Raw genomic sequence first — 17,235 nt, 5'->3', positions numbered from 1 at the left:
TCTTGTTAAAATTGTAGGAGCTTTTAAGAAACACATAAAAATATGTGAGAAACACATACCCATGAAAGATTTTTTTTAAATATTTTTTCTGTTCTCTTACTAAATTCAGAAATGTTAACTTGAATGAGGTCATATTTTAATGATTGTCTCACATGTGAATTTTCACAAATTCAGTTGGCATTATTTTCTGTCAGACTGTATTTTTTTAATGGCTGCAAACTAAATTATAATCCTCTGTTTATAATACCAAGCTTTTTTTCTCAGATAAATATCAGCTATCCCTCATTTATTATTCTACTTGCATAAAACTGTTTTATGCCATTTTAATGGTTGTGAAAATTGACTTGTACTGACTGATAAGCCCGCTGGCTTGACAGGATAATTGCCCAATTTGCTCAACATTCTCATATTTTCAAAACATATAAATTCTGGTCATTTTTCATTCCCCCCATCTCAAAACAGATTTACGACTCCTAAAGATTGGGCTAATACCTCAGACAAATGTGGAATTGGAATAACAGTTTTCATAACAACCATAAACTTAGGCAAAATATGCACAAACAGTCTGTTTTTATGAGTTCAGGCAATAAATTTGCCATGGTAAATAATATTTGTGATGTTTTAAATGTAGTGTAAACTGTAAATGTTGTTGGGCCATACACCAGCTACTGAAAGATTTACTGTAATGCACAGTTTAGATAGATAATGGAACTGAAAAAAAATGTAGGAAGAATTTTTGTTGTTGTATTTTTTCAAAAGTACTAAACTGGTCCTAACTGGTTTAACTATGGACATACAAAGTCTTTATTAAAAATCATGCAAATGTTGTTGAAACAAACTATAATAAGTATTTATTTCTGCATATAATTTATTTGCTAAGAACATTTCAGTAAAAGATGAAAATTGATATGGTAAAACACCACTCACTGGAGCAATTTATGTGTTCTTGATGTTTTCCTTACATTTTGATTGCTTAAAACTTTGGAAAAGTCAAGCATTTTGTTGCTTTTCATGTGACTTCCAGTGAATGATGTTTTACCATGTTATGCATAATTATGTAATTGTTCTCTGCTGTTTGTTCTAATTATTATGCCCCCCTTCGAAGAAGGAGGGGTATGTTGTTTTGCAGATGTCTGTTGGTCTATCGGTATGTAGACCAATTCCGGATTATAACTCAAGAACGCTTGGGCTTGGGATCATAAAAGTTGATAAATGGTTGGGCATAACCAGCAGATGACCCCTATTGATTTTGAGTAAGTAGGTCAAAGGTCAAGGTCACATTGACCTAGAACAGTTAAACGGTTTCCGGATGATAACTCAAGAACGCTTGGGCCTTGGAACATGAAAGTTGATAGGATGGTTGGTCATGACCAGCAGATGACCCCTATTGATTTTGAGATCAGTAGGTTAAAGGTCAAGGTCACAGTGACCCAGAACAGTTAAACGGTTTCCGGATGATAACTCAAGAACGCTTGGGCCTAGGATCATGAAATTTGATAGGATGGTTGGTCATGATGAGCAGATGACCCCTATTGATTTTGAGGTCAGTAGATAAAAGGTCAAGGTCACAGTGACCAGGAACAGTTAAACTGTTTCCGGATGATAACTCAAAAACGCTTGGGCCCAGGATCACAAAAATTGATAGGGAGGTTGATCATGACTAGCAGATGACCCCTCAGTTGGCCAAAGGTCAAGGTCACAGTGACCAGGAACAGTTTATCGGTTTCCGGACGATAACTTGAGAAAGCTTTGGCCTAGGGTCACGAAACTTAATAGAGAGGTTGATCATGACCAGCAGTTGTCTCCTATTGATTTTGAGGTCAGTAGGTCAAAGGTCAAGGTCACTGTGACCTGGAACAGTTAAAATGTGTCCAGACGATAACTTAAGAATGCTTGGGCCTAGGATCACGAAACTTAATACGGAGGTTAAAAATATCATGACCAGCAGATGACCTCTATTAATTCTGAGGTCAGTATGTCAAAGGTAAAGGTCACTTTGACCAAGAACAGTAGAACATTTGTGCACGGTGACCAAATAATTTCTTTTCCTTGTGCAATTACTGAATGAATCAAGGGGGGCATTTCGTGTTCTACGAGCTCTTGTTAACAATACCTTTGTATTGCATGTGTTTCAGTCAGTGACAACATTAACATTAGAGCATGAAGGTGATGTAGAAAAAGACCACCTTGATAGATTCCTTCAAACTCTGCTCTGGGAGAAATCTGTGCTCAACTCTATGGGAGAAGCCATGGAATTATATAGAATTAAGGTAAGAGTAGTACTTACGCTAGATAAGGTGTGCTTCCCCTCTTGCCCACATAGAAAATAGATATAAATGTAAGTGTCACAAAATTTGTCAGTAAAAAGTCAGTAACTGTTATACTTTTGAAGTCATAAATGATAGCCATGATTTGGAAGCATGGAACAGAATGCAGAAGTTAACAGAAAGTCAACAGATTTGGTTTGATTGAAGTTTTTCATGAATTTTGTTGTAAAAGAGAAACAAGTGATGTCATCTAGGCATCTATTTTTAAGCATTCTGGATATATCTTTTCATGTATATGTTTTAATATGATAAGGTAAAGTTAAATATGATAAGGTAAAGTGAGAAGGATTTTTATTGTGATAATTACTTACTTGAAGTACAGCGACTTGGATGTTGTATGTTTGATTTTCAGGGAGTATTATCAGTGATGGACACAGAGAAGCGTTGTGTAGTTCAAGCAGTTCATGAATTGTATGATTCCCACCCAACAACTTGCTGGGATCCAGACGAAAAGAGAATTAATATATTGGTCTTTATAGGTATGTCACTGTTGCACCTCTATGTCCAAGTGGTTTAGGTCACTGACCTACTTGCCCCACCCCTCTCTGTATTTGAGTCATGTGAGGGAGTCATGCATATGGCTTAAGAAAGGTAGGTGGTTCTACTCAAGTGCCCGTCTGTGCCAGAAATAATGTGGGGAGAGGCTTGTGGGGTTTTCTTCCTCCATAAAAAGCTTAAAAGTCGCAGTTATTGCTGTTTTATTCAGCAGTTCCATAACAGGGTTGTATGAACATATTTTCTAAGATATAGTGGTACAATATTCAGATCAGTTTTACTTCTTATAGTTCTTTATCCAGACATTAATATATGAATCATTTGAATTCCTAAGAATGGAAACTCTTTTGTCTATAAAGTGTTAGTATTTTAAAAGTATTCCCATGCAATATTTACAAGAATCATGGTGAAAGAAGGTAGATATTTTTGCAGTTTCTAATGACGAGAAAATAGGGGGAAAAATCATTGTTTTATTAGCATTGTCTGCAAACTTCACATTTCTTGTGTTTTTTTTCTTTAAAAATATATTGTTTATGCATCTGGGCCGTCTGCTTTTCTTGTTATTATATCTGCTGGTAATGTGCATTGTCATCTACTTCTTACCTGTGTTAAGCATTGTTGGTAGATGTAATAAACAGGTATTACACTATTAAGTGTGCACATGGAATATAGGACAAAGGTCCCTCGGACAAAATCTCATAAGGTCAAATTTGCAAAATCAGCAGAAATACGTAAATCCCTCTCCTTTGTATTAAATTTAAGTACTTTAATTATGTGTTTAAATTTAATATATATAAATAATTAATATTTAATGCTAAAAGAAATTATGAAAAAAATGTTCACTTCAGGAATATTATTTTGATCTTACACAAAATTTTGTTCAGTGAAATTATACATCTTAGTTTCATGAATTTGATTACTTGAAATTTTATTCAATGTTTAGAAAAGCACAAAGGGATTTTAGTGAATACAAGACATATTCCAACTGTGTTTACTTAGATGCATGGTATTTTTAACCTTACATACGATATTGATTATATAGGCAAACCTTTTTTTATGTGTAAATAGATACTGTGTAATTATTATTCCTATTTTCAAATTTGCAGTTTTGGCATAGAATATCTTTAAAGAATGTCATCAAAGTTGATTCTAGTTGAATATTATAATTTGTTTTCTAATATATGGATACTTTCTATTTTTCAGGAAGGAACCTAGACCGAGAAATTTTAGAGAAACAATTTTTACAGTGCATGTGTAACAAAACTTAACACTACATGAACAGTATTTTACTTACAATTGTATTTATATTTGTACATGTACATCTGACTTGTAAATAAAAAATTGTAAACAAGTCAAGTTTTCTCTTTTTACAGCATTATTTTACAGTTATTGTAAAAACAGTTCCCTTAAAAATCTTTACACGAGTTATTAACCTTGTCATTAAGAGTGAAAACTTTTTATGTAGTAGAAAAAAATAATAAAAATGAACTGATAACTCTAACACTCTAATGTGCAGCTGTTGTCAGGCCGTTTCCTTAGCTGTGGTGATAATGCATTATGTCATTCAGATATAATTATATTGAATTCTGCCACAGTGCCTCAAACATACAGCAGGGAAAAGTTACCTCTTAAACAGTAAAAAATGTAAAGAATATTGTTGAGCATGGTAGCCAGTGTTGGCTATGCTATATACACTTGTAGACACAAGCACAGTTGAATACCTTTTCCTCTGGACTTTAGTACACTTTATCTGGTACCAGTTTTATAGTTCCTACTAGAACTGTCTGTAAAGTATTTCCAAAGTAGTATCACCAGAGATATGCTCTACAAAAATGCCCGTTCGCTAATGATGTAAATGGCTTTCATAATTTGGAACTATTTTTTCAATCTTTATTGTTTTGAATACCGATCATTGGCAATCAATGCATTTTCTCAATTTCATACAAATTTGTCTCGTGTAACTGTTTGTTGGTCTATTTGTTATACCAGATTTACGCATAAAAGGATCTAGTTTTTCGTATGACAAAATAAATATATCGCATTACTTTTCATTGAACAATACTATTGTCGGTATTTTCAAACGTTGCACCGCTTTGGTTGTTTGAGTATTCTCTGCAATATGTACTGTCCCGCCTAGTAATTTGATAAAATTAAATTTAATAAAACAAATTTGCCACAATTATCGTTAAGATTCTGCTCAAAAAGAGTGCGGACACTTCAAGTTTGCATAAATTTACTTTTGATTTATTTTATTTAAGTCTCATTCATGTACAGTATCACAGTATAAAATTTAATTTCAATACATAAATAAAATTAGTACATGACCTCAAATCTGAACTATTAGGGACTATCACAGAAAATTTACAAAATCAATTTACACATAACACATAGATATAGATACATTAAAATAATAAATGCACTTTTAACAAGAGTTGTCCGTAAGACAGCGTGCTCGACCTTTCTAAGTACTTTACTCTGAATTAGAGCTTTGCCAGTAAATAACTTATAAAACTTTAACAAAAAAATCCTAAGCTAAAGAGGGACCTAACTGACAAAATTCAAATCAGAGTTAAGGGTATTGTCTATCCTGAAGTAGAATTTTGACAGTAAACAACTATTTTGAGTTTCAAGTCAAAAGGTTTGAAAGTAACAGATATTTTGGCTTCACCAGAAAGTTTAACCAAAACAAAAATCTAAGTTAAAAACGGGGCATGACTCTGTCAAAATACAAATCAGAGTTATGGGGAGTGTTACTCCTGGCATAGACTTTAATAGTAAATAACTATTTTAAGTTTCAATTCAAAAGCTTTATAAGTAACCCAGATATTTGACCTTATCAAAAACTTTAACCAAATAAGTCCAAGTTAAAAAGGGGCCAAACTCTATCAAAACTTCGACTTTCTCTAGAAGCAGTATGTGAAACACGGCTTCCTTTGTATAATTTGTTCCGCGCTAGACCCCATCCTTCAAATACAAGTGCAGTTTTTAAAGTCTGATGATGGTTAAAGCGAGAACGATTGTTTCCGGAGATCATGTTTTACATAAATTACTAGACATTTGTGATGTAATTTAGAGCATTCGGTTCTTAAATGTTCTGTGGTCATGTCTTGAATACTTTTTTTTCATATTTTATTTGCTTGAAAAATAAGACTTACTTTTTTGCGGGCTAATTTCGTTACAGTTCATTAAATTATAAGAAGACATATTGATTGGTACCGCATTATAGTCTTTAAAAAAATTGCAATGGTCACAGACGTTCTGCATTGACCTTCTAGATTATATTTAAACAGAAACTATATGTGTATGTTTTTCATCCTTTATTGTTTTTTATTCGTTTTCAACATAAGTGATTTTTTTATTTGTTTCTTTTTCAAGCACACTGTCTTTCTATTTCTTTAAGAATCTGACCAATGTCCATAACATTTATTTGTTTATTTGTAATTAATTAAAATTTGACCACTCAATACACATATTGATACATTTTGCGGACAGCTATCATTACAGTCGGCGCTCTTTTGTTGAGCCGCCGATTCGAATGAAAAGGAAGGGAAAAGAATTTCATTTTTATGGAAATAATATTGACACTTTATTGTCAAAATATAAATTCTTCAAATGAACGCCAGCAATGACAATTATGGACTGGTTATTGAATGGTTTCTTGCCTTTTTTGACAGCTGGCGTTCACGTGACTTTATCAAAGTTTCGTCTGCGTCCAATGAATACCGCGAATAAATAATACAAAATGTCTTTTGAATATTTCTGTACATATTTGTTTTGAGAAAATAGAAAACGAGTTTGCCACTGATTAATACCATATATGAAGTGGAGACAAGTGTTTAATTTTCTCGAAATGAGAAATGACATTTATGATCGTTTACAAGAATTCTTCCTGCTCCCTAATCGAGTTCTAGCATTATTTTGTTTGGCTGAGACCTTAAACACCCTTTAAGGACATTTTCAGTGAAGAAAATGTGAATTACTTCAAGCTAATTTTACACTTGCACATCAGTACAAGAAATATTTAATATTGTATCGCGTTAAAAGGAACGGTTGTAATTTCGTCTTAAACAGTTGAGGAAACGAAGATAGTTCTTGTTTCATCAAGAACGAAATCATTGGAAGTAAATATTGAGAAGCGAAACTGTTGGACTGATGTAACTAACTCACATATCATTATAATAACAGGCAATCTGACTAAAGTACATCTCCTATTACGCTACGCATAGGATCTGACAACGAGCTATTGATAGCCTCGTTCTGACAACCCTTCCGCTAGCCAATCAAAAGCTACCTTACAGCATTCTGTAAGCTTTATAAAGTCCTGAGTTTCGATATCAACAAGTTTTATGTCGAAAGATTTCAGATAGCCGGTTAGCTCAGTCGGTAGGCCACTTGCGCTGTAAACGAGAGGTCCCAGGTTCGAGCCCTGGATTAATTAAAACTTTTTCTTACTCTTTGACATTCGAACAAGTTGGCTGATTGGTTCAAACAAATATAGATTTGCGAAAATAAAAATAGCAATATTGGAAATCCAAAATATACAGAAGACGAATGTGAATGTGTCGTTTTCAGATCTTCGTTTAGAAGATCAAGTACTCTAGTCAGATTGAATAACAGGCTACATGAATGTACTCGAAGCTTGCAAAAACGAATTTGCACATTTGTTATTCAAACTAATTTCCTTGAAATGTTTTGGCAAGCGGCATTTCCGGGTGTCATTTCGACATTTATAAATTACGGATACATTATAATCACCATTAGTAAGATACTGCTGCTTTGATTATAAGGTAGTTTGATCTCTCAATCGAGACATTCACTGAAGGCAACCGAATGTCCGCTTTGTCCATCCAGATGTAATGGTATTTGAGCAGACGCGAAAATACTATTTACCGTTAGAGCATAATTTGCAGGAATTTTAGCAGACGGCTGCTAATAATTAATCATTGCGCAGAACCATATTCGCGTTAACATTTTGGTTCATTGATTAAAACTTCGCTAGATTTGAATTCAATTTCCATCTGCTGAAAAGATACGTAAAACTCTTGAACGAGTTCTATCTTTTAATCATAGACCATTAACAACTAACATCTATTTAAATCAAGAATGTTGATCTGTCGTGTCTGTCAAAGTTGAATTTGTACTTGATGGAATAATTTATTTTGGTATTTAGATATCATTCAAATGAATACAATTATATTCTGTCACCATTTGTTGGTATTTCTTTTGTTTATAATTGATACAGAGAAAAAAAGCGGGTAACTGCTCCCTTCCGAAATTGTTCATATTCGAGAACAGTTTCTTAAAGTTCTTGTTCTAAAGCTGTAGATCACAGAATCAAGTTGTCAGTTCATGTAGCTACAAAAATTAAAACTGTTTTTCTGTAACAATGTTTATCAAGTGTGTTAAATCTTTTTGAACTATTTCTTTCTGTTTTGATGAGTTTTATGAAATATAAGTCATAACGACTTAATGATTATTGTAATAACTCATCTATGAAAGCGTCAAGTTCAAGTCCCTGGTCGGGATAGTTAAGGCCCCTTGTGTTAAAAGAATTTTTCGTAAATTATATTTGTTTCTATAAATTTGTTATACAAAAAAGACAAGGATTAGAATCGAGTATTGTCCTGCTAATAGTCTGTCTGATGTCGTTTCCCTCTTTACATTGTTTTCATAGAAGAATAATTTTGCGGACATATTAATGTTAAAGGCAGATATCCGGACCGTATTTTACGTTTTTACTTTAAACATCAGTAAGGAAATATTTTTCTGTTCTGTTACGAACTTTGCATGCTTGTGTTTCACTTAAAATGTTTAATTGTCTTTCTTTTAAAACTTCATTTGCTCATTTGTTGATCAATTTCTTTATTTTACTATTTAGAAGTTATTTATATACCATTTGTTAAGATAATTTGATTTCCAAATGAGATGTAGTTTAAAATGTAGTAGTCAAATTTTATAATTACTTTCTTGCATTTAGAATATTTCATTTTATTTTGTTTTACGATTGAAAATGAAGGAAGCTACAGAGATCTAAATATATTTTATGTCGGCTACTTTTTTATTTCTTAAAAAATGGGCCTGTCGGCGTATCAATAAATAACAGTAATTTACCATCTTCCCGCCTTAGTCGAGAACGCAAAAACAAACAATTATATACCGAAACAAGTCGCTAAACCCCAATAACTGTTTCACATGAAAAGCGGATAAACATTACAGATTTTAATTTATATTTATACACACGTCTCAATAATGAAGAAACACTGGTCAATAACAAACAAGCGCGCCGAAAAGTAAATATTTTCCCTGGCTTTGCTTCTTTGAAGGTGTTGCTTGTGCATGGTTTTCGCTCGAAGATTCACACATAAACCAAGCTGAATAAATATTGCCATGTCAATGAGTTTCATCCGAGATCAGATTCATTTAAAATATAGACACAGCTCCTGATGGGTAAACGTTATTAAATCTTAAAAATCAATTACCTAGTTGGTGTGAAAGGGTAAAGATGATATAGGGAGAACAGGAACTTGATTTTCATTGACCGTTTAATAGACTTTTTTCCCGAAAAAATGCTTTGATAGTTTGACGGCGTTATAATGGAGTTCTTGTTTTGTTTTTAATGTTGTTTTTGTTTCGTTGAACCGGCAATTTTGTCATATTCTGTATAATCAGGTGTACTTACATGCTACGCAACATTTTTGGCTCCTTGTTAAATACCACGAGAATTTAGTCTGATTATACCCGAAGTTGCGGTTCGGCAATCCTGACTCCTAATATCACATTGGCATCGGTATTCACCTAGTCTGTATCACCCTATGGTTTGTTTAAAATACGAGATAACTCCTGAAGGTATTTGTGCCCCATGTTGTGTGATAGTATATCTCCTTTTTTTAAGAAAATTTATTTTATCGGTAGCCAGACTAGTATTATAGTACCTTATCTTTGCAACCAAGCCGAGAACTACTAACTTAATAGTGTACTTCTTTTACATTTACTAAATTCGCAACAGTGTCATTTGTGAGAGACAGATATACGCTTGAGATCAACGGAGATGGTAACAGGTCATTTTTTTTTTCAATTTTAAACGTTAAAAACGTTTAAATTTTATGGACAAAAAGCAATTTTGATAAGATAAGGTTTGATATTTGAATTTCATAAAATGCATGATGGTCATATTGACAAATGGAATGAAATTTTGATTTTTTATGACTCCAGAATTACAGGACGTTGCCATGGAAAATAGATATTCAAATCGTTTCTTGATGACGAATTCATTTTTTAATGAAATATTTTCAAAATTTAAAAAATGTTCATATTACCACCCGTGTTTTCAAGGATGATGTCAGGTGTCCCTGGTATTGTCTTAAATTCAAGGAAAAAGCCTTCTTATGGAGAATAGGTCGATGAAAATGAAACTAAATAAAATAAAGCTACAGATGAGCTATAAATTGTCGTTTTATTTCTGCAGGCTTGCAGGATGTCCCAATTAGTTCTGCCGCTTCGTTTGCGTGTCGTCCATATTACGGCATCTGCCGCGCAATTTGTTAATGGCTCGTGCATGGCGCGCGTGTAATTTGGGGCACGTGATATAATTCATTTCTTAGAAATGTGTAAACAAATTAAGTTTCTTGACAAATTGAGAAAAATTATGATTGACATTTTTATGAACGTATTGCTGAAAGGGCTTCGCTTATTCTGTTCTGTTCAGGAGACTGTCTTTTTTCCGCATTTTCTTCTACTCGTGGTAGGTTAAAATATGCCTTAATCTAGAGCTAAATGTTTGCTTGTGGAGTTGCAAAATAATGTCTGTATCTGCTGGTGTATTTTATTAACGAGTGAAAGTACACTGCAAAAGTTTAAATCGAAAATAAAAAGAGTGGGATCTAGTCAGTTGGTGTTTTCACAGATGGTAAGAACAGGTTATACTGTATTTCAAGAATAGTTTGTGTTTGCATTAGTAAGTTTATAATTGTACAGCAACTTTCCTGCTTTGGGAAGGACGTACGAAAAGTCATAGTATATGTGTTTGCTTTATTACTTCCTGAAACTGATAGATCCCTCAAGGTTTGGACCAAACATTTTAGTTGGGCGATGTCCTTAAATTGTTACATTTACATTATCTAACGCTGTCCGTTCTGCAAGTTAACGATTATATGTCTTGCTACATCGGCTCCCCATGAGTTGATTTCTACTGTATTGCTCCAAGTCAATTACTCTTAACGAGTTTGACATTTTTCATTCTTTTGCCAAAATATTATGATAAATTTGGTATTCTGTATAAACATTGCGGAAAGATCCATTTCGTTTCTCTCATTAATTATTGTCCTTTACGTAACGTATGTTACCACGAGGTCCCAGTGGTAATCCTATGAGGACGAGGCTCTAGCGTAACCTGTCAAAAATTAATCCCTACACCGCTAATTAGTTGGCCAATTACTGACGGTATTTATTTGTTCTGGAGGTATGTTTGTTTAGTTGGTTGGAATTACGCTGGACACTTTCCATTTGATCATGGTTTCCATTTTTTCTGATCTGACTTATCCCACCAGCAAGAAAAGATTGATAAAAATGCCGAATATATAAGCGAAGCTTTTAAAGTATGAGAAAAAGCTCTTAATTGCTTCTTAGTTTTACATGTATGATGAATGCACTGTATTCATATTTTATTGCAATGTTCTGTTTTGTTTGTATGTATAAATGAATGTTGTTGTTTTTTCGCATATATAGTTGAACTTCGTTTGCTCGAACTCGGATAATTCGAACACCATCTTTCGCTCGAACTCGTCGTTAGGTCCCGGTAAAATTCCTATATAATGTATATTTTTCGATGGCTCGAACTACTGATAACTCGAACAAATTTTGCTTGTCCCGTCGAATGCAATGCATGTGTGGCTTGACCATATCTATAAAATACATTGTAAACGGTCAAAGACATTGCATAAAAATTAAATTAAATTAAATTAATTTGGAGACAAGGAAATCTTTTCTTTCAAGAAACTGCAGAAGAAGTAGTTTAGACAGATTCGCAGGCATATGAATATTGTTCAAATTGTGATTCCAATCTCCCTAGGGTGAGCGCAACACGGGATAGGGTGAGGCATATGTTCTCCGTTACCATTTGATAAAAGATGTCTGATTCTGCGGAGAAGTTGACATTTACTTGTTGAGAACAGGGTATTTAACTAAAATACTGTTGGCAGACGGCGCAAAACCCAAACAAGCTATTAGTATGTATATTGTATAAGCAGGTAAACTAAAGTTAAATATACTAATCGTATACCTTGTACCATACACTGTAGTTCTAGAAATTATACTTAATAATGTTGCTGAAACCACAAAGCAGGACTGACCATTTATACCGGCCCGTCTCGACGGGTCTGTATTGCGACTGGATTTTTGTTTAAAAGCAACTAAAATGACCGAAACTTTTGAATACCACCTTGCTTTCTGTGCTAGCATTTGCTTTGTAACCAGCTATTACAATATATAAATCCCTGAGGACGTTTCCTAACTGAAAGTTGTTTTCTTTTTTTGTGGAACTGCACGATGGTATAGTAGTACATGTACAGCTTACAGTCTTAACTATGTTGAACATTAGCATAAAAAACGGACCGCTAACTAGCTTTACACAAAAAGCTAACGTTGTCCAAAAGTTGCACGACAGAATGTGTCACATATTCACTTTGTTTGAATATTATTTAGTCAGTTCTACGGTACCTTTCCTTTGATTTTATGTAGTGACATTGTTCTTCAATAAAGTTAAGATATGTAGCCCTGTAAATATCGTGAATAGAGGAGGGCAGCAATTTCTTGTGCTGCAACCTACATTTATCTTAGTCAAAGGACTGGAAACAATAACTATCATCTCATTGTCTATTTGTTTATGCAGCAATTCTCACAGGCAGTTTTATTAATTACATCAGAAATCTATCCACCAACGTTTATTTTGCCATAGAACAATTATGCCAATTATCATTCTAGAAATGTTCCTGTAAATAAACAATACTTAGCATGTTTCATATCATCGGATTGTTAGCAGACGCTGCGAAAGAAAATGAAAGAAAACTTCCTAAAATAATAGAATTTTGAAACGGTCACTGTTGTTTGGGCAGGGCTCTTAGAAACTTCCAAAACCATGCGGATCCATTGATATTTATTTTCTTTTTACTGTTTGGACTCAACAGCTTTTTACCGTTTCCTTCAGTTTGAACCATTGCAGAAATGTTCTATGAAATATACTTCTATTTTTAAGTATCTGCTTTTGAAAAGCGTTGTTGGAATCCTAGCGAGACTGCATCTTTTTTTTTATTTGGTAGGATCTGTGGTTCGATGTTATAAAGTAGTCCACAGCTACAGGCTAGACTATTATTTCATATTTTATGTTTAGTGACAAAACAGCTTTCGAAGAAATATCTTAGGGGTCCTGTAAAGAAGTGGGTTTCCCTATACCATAAAATATATGTAGCCACAGTACCTACTGGAAGCTATGCCAATAACATTAATAGTCGCAGTGTGTATTTAATCAAAAACAATAAAACACTTGTCATCACGTTTTTCGTCTTTGTTTTCAAATTGTTGCATATATTGGCACCGTAATGACGTGCGATTTGTTTCTCGTCTGATACTTCGGCATTTTTGGTCATAAATATAGTTTATACGAGATTTGCTTTTGACAACAATCGGAGAATGAATATCGCATACGGAGAAAACGGTATACCATTTGCAGTATTACCGAATTTGCAGTATTACCGATTGTCATTACAACAGGAAAATGTTGAAGTTTACCTTTTTTTTTCAATTCCTAAAGCCAGACTGGGTTTGTTAAAATACACTACTATATTACCTTTGCGTTCCTTAACGTGCGCAAAGGGGCACGGCATGAAGTGGTTGCAAAGTTAGCCTACTTCAAGCGGGCGAAATGCGGGTGCAATCCTAATCATGAAAATGGCAGAAATTGAGTCAAAAACCTTCACCTGCGTTTTTATCAAATTAGTTAGCAAAGTTGTTTAAGATATAAAATGGCAAGTTTTTGTTTTGTTTTGGGTTTAACACCGTTTTTCAACAGTATTTCAGTCATGTAACGGCGGGCAGTTAACCTTACCAGTGTTCCTGGATTCTGTACCAGTACAAACCTGTTCTCCGCAAGTAACTGCCAACTTCCCCACATGAATCAGAGGTGGGGGACTAATGATTTCAGACACAATGCCGTTTATCAACTAGACACGGAGAACATACGCCCCGCCCGAGGATCGAACTCACGATCCCGCGATCCGTAGACCAACGCTCTTACCTACTGAGCTAAGCGGGCGGGTCATAAAATGGCAATGTTTATATTTTGACAGTTGATGGATGCATTGGCATGGAGGTGCAGAAAACAATGCAAAAGTAACTTGATTATAAAGATTTTCATAACTGTTTGTCTCTGCATGTTTTACAGACGACTCCATACCTACATGAACTTATTGCCAAAAGGGATAAGACAAATGGTAAAAATGTCTTTACACACTCCATACATTTTTTTAACTGGGCATTTATGAATTTGTATATAATTATACTTCAGTTGATAAATAAAAATGAAAATACCAGACGATCATGCATATCTAGTTCGGCTGACCACCGCAACAATTCAAAGAGATAAGGCACTATAAAAAAGCAACCCGTCTGCCTCCTGTTAATCATTGCGCACGATCTTTATGTTAGTAATCTACCTCACGGGCACCTGTCAGGCGGATACAGAGATATCAAACACATATTCGTTCGTAGAATTTTTATAGCACAAAACTCCACATACTTAGGGAAAACTCAACCACTGGAAAATGTTTTTGGCCCCATATCCACCTTTACCATTTCGCGTGCATGATGTGTGTCTGCAAGTACTTCACAACCTACCCCTTCCGATTTGAAAGTAAAATCAATGGTCTCTGACCGTATATTTCATAGATGTTTTGTAACTTAGCAACCACGAATTTCTCTTTCTCTCTCTTTCTCATGCGAAAGATCTTTTGGTCAGACGTTACATCTCATATATTCCAGCGACTACCTCTATAGTATGTTGTAGTAACAAGTTTTTTACAACACCACTTACTTTTCCAAGAAATACTCATTTTTATGAGTATACTTTGAATCATACACTCATTGTTCCTTTTTAGACATTCGGCAGACATTTGTCTACATCAAAGTGTCCAACGTTAATCTAGCGTTCTTTATGAATATGTATGAAGATGGAACAAAAACTGGCATTTAACAAATATAAAGCAATTGGCAATCTTGATTTGTACAGTTAAGTTCGTATTTATTACCCTTGTGTTATAGTCTGAGTTTGATACTCCCAAAGACATTAATCATACACTAGAATTTATTATATGTACCTATTTCTCACCGTTGATTATTTTCTCCAATTCATCGGTAGAAATGATGCGAAATATTCATCGTTTAGGGCGATCTCCCTTGGGAGACAATGTCGCAAAATGTTAGACACTTTTCCGCAAAACAGCTTTTCAAGGGAATCAAAATGTATGTAAAACGGCACACCGTTGATTAAGTACTAGATTAACAACGGGCCATTTCACCAGAACGCTTGACTCTTTACATTCCTCTGATGTATTCTTTTCTATTTACATTGTCCCATGAAAATTAAATATGTCTAGGGTTATGACAGTGTTCCGTCAATTTCTGTCTTTTTGGCTGAATTCATCTCCTGGTGCTCATTAGGTTTCATTACCATGTTTAGCTGCTCCTAAACATCTGCATATTCTCATTTAATTAACACGCCACCAATATTTCATTTGTCCCCTTCTTTACTCTTGTCTTCCAATAGTTGCGGGTCGCTTGGGTCGCGTAAGATAATGGTCTCCGCGCGCGTTCGATGTCGTCTGCATTGTAAAGGAAATTCAGATTTGATAAATATTGTCGTCAATACGGTTCGCCAAGAGGCGGTTTATATGGCTAGTTAAATCATTTGGTTAAAGCGAAATAACTAGTTTATTGATGATGGGAAGTTTTATTCGATATCTGTTCGTCAAAAGACTTCATCGCCAATTTGATGGAATCCCCAAGGCGCATGTTCATAATCCCACCAGGGAAATCGTTTCCAGTGATTTATTAAATGTTTTATTCCTAATCCTTTAAATATATTCATTGGTCCAAACCATGATCAAAATGTTGCAGTTGCGAAGGTTGGCGGCGAAATAATACATCACAAATTGCATTGTCGGGAATATTGAATGTGGTTGGCGCTTATTTAGTTACGTACAATAGATGCTGGAATGTTGATTTTCCAGGTTAGTCAACTGGAAGACAACCTAAAGCAAGTCGGAAATAGAAACCTATATGCAACATTTCGGTTCAGATTGTTTAAGCTTTATTTTGTTTGTAAATGGTTAGTTTTGAAATACCATCTTGTCATTATTGGAGGGGCTTAAAATATTATGTGTGTGCAATAAAAAAGAAAAAAAAATCACAATGTAATGTACATTTTATGCTCGATTTTGGTGACAAACAAAATTATCCTAATAATTGTTGACAAATAACGTCTTTGCATTGTGAACACGTTAACACTTAAATGGTTAATGAAATGAGCGTTATCCGAATAACAGGACAGGTGCTTGTCTAATCTCATTGTGCAAGCATTCTGATGCATGTCACAAGAAAATGATAATTTAAGACTGCAGAAATGCAATACTCTAATTTTCTCTTTTACTTTTTGGAGAGTTCAGTGGGTGGTAAATATTGTCTTTTTTTTCCCTTTTCATTGTGAACGGACACTATTAAACTATTTCTGATTGGCTGGTTTAACGCTTAGACTTAAGAAAAAGGGCCAACATGATACCATTCAAAGTCTTGATTGTTAGGATGAATGTATGTAACATGCCCGTATCAAGTTTGAAATGTTACATAAAGCAAATAAAAATTAAAAGTTAACTTAACTGGTTGTTGACAAAACATTAAGTTTTTCCACTTTGATAAAAAAATCTCAAGTAACTGTTTTTAAAAGGTATTATGTATACTGCGCCAGCCGTCAAAAATGCCAGTTATTGATAAAGAATTATCAGAATTGCCAGTTATTGATAAAGAATTGCCAATTATTGATTAAAGAATTATTAGACTTGCCAATAATTGGTAAAGAACTGTCAGTTATTGATAAAGAATTATCAGAATTGCCAGTTATTGATAAAGAATTGTCAGTCATTGATTAAGAATTACCAGAATTGCCAGTAATTAATTACTGATTAAAATTGCCAGTAATATTGATAAAGAATGCACCTTTGGTTTCAAGAAATATTATATTACAAATATATGAGATCAGAAGCAAGTGTGTCAGTCGTCTGCACACTGATTGCCAGATACTAGTATTGCTCAATGTTAGTTTTCGAGCAGTACTTGTTCAAATGTTAGTTTTCGAGAAAAACGCGCTATT

At 34.1% G+C, this 17,235-nt stretch overlaps 1 protein-coding gene across 2 annotated transcripts in view; it reads left to right on the top strand.

Moving 5' to 3' along the window:
• Positions 1-4,174, top strand: part of LOC123525446 (zinc-regulated GTPase metalloprotein activator 1-like) — a 55,268-nt gene extending 51,094 nt beyond the window's left edge. For both annotated transcript variants that reach the window (XM_045304498.2, XM_053537876.1), the window contains exons 13-15: positions 2,136-2,270; positions 2,680-2,806; positions 4,026-4,174. In XM_045304498.2, coding sequence (XP_045160433.2) covers positions 2,136-2,270; positions 2,680-2,806; positions 4,026-4,090 — 327 coding nt within the window. In that variant the 3' untranslated portion in view covers positions 4,091-4,174. The remainder of the gene's footprint in view (positions 1-2,135; positions 2,271-2,679; positions 2,807-4,025) is intronic.
• The last annotated feature ends 13,061 nt before the right edge of the window (positions 4,175-17,235 follow it).

Source organism: Mercenaria mercenaria, chromosome 3, assembly GCF_021730395.1.
Source record: "Mercenaria mercenaria strain notata chromosome 3, MADL_Memer_1, whole genome shotgun sequence".
Classification (NCBI taxonomy): Eukaryota; Metazoa; Mollusca; class Bivalvia; order Venerida; family Veneridae; genus Mercenaria; species Mercenaria mercenaria.
Note: the sequence above shows the minus strand (reverse complement) of the source record. Positions and strands in the feature narration are given on the sequence as shown.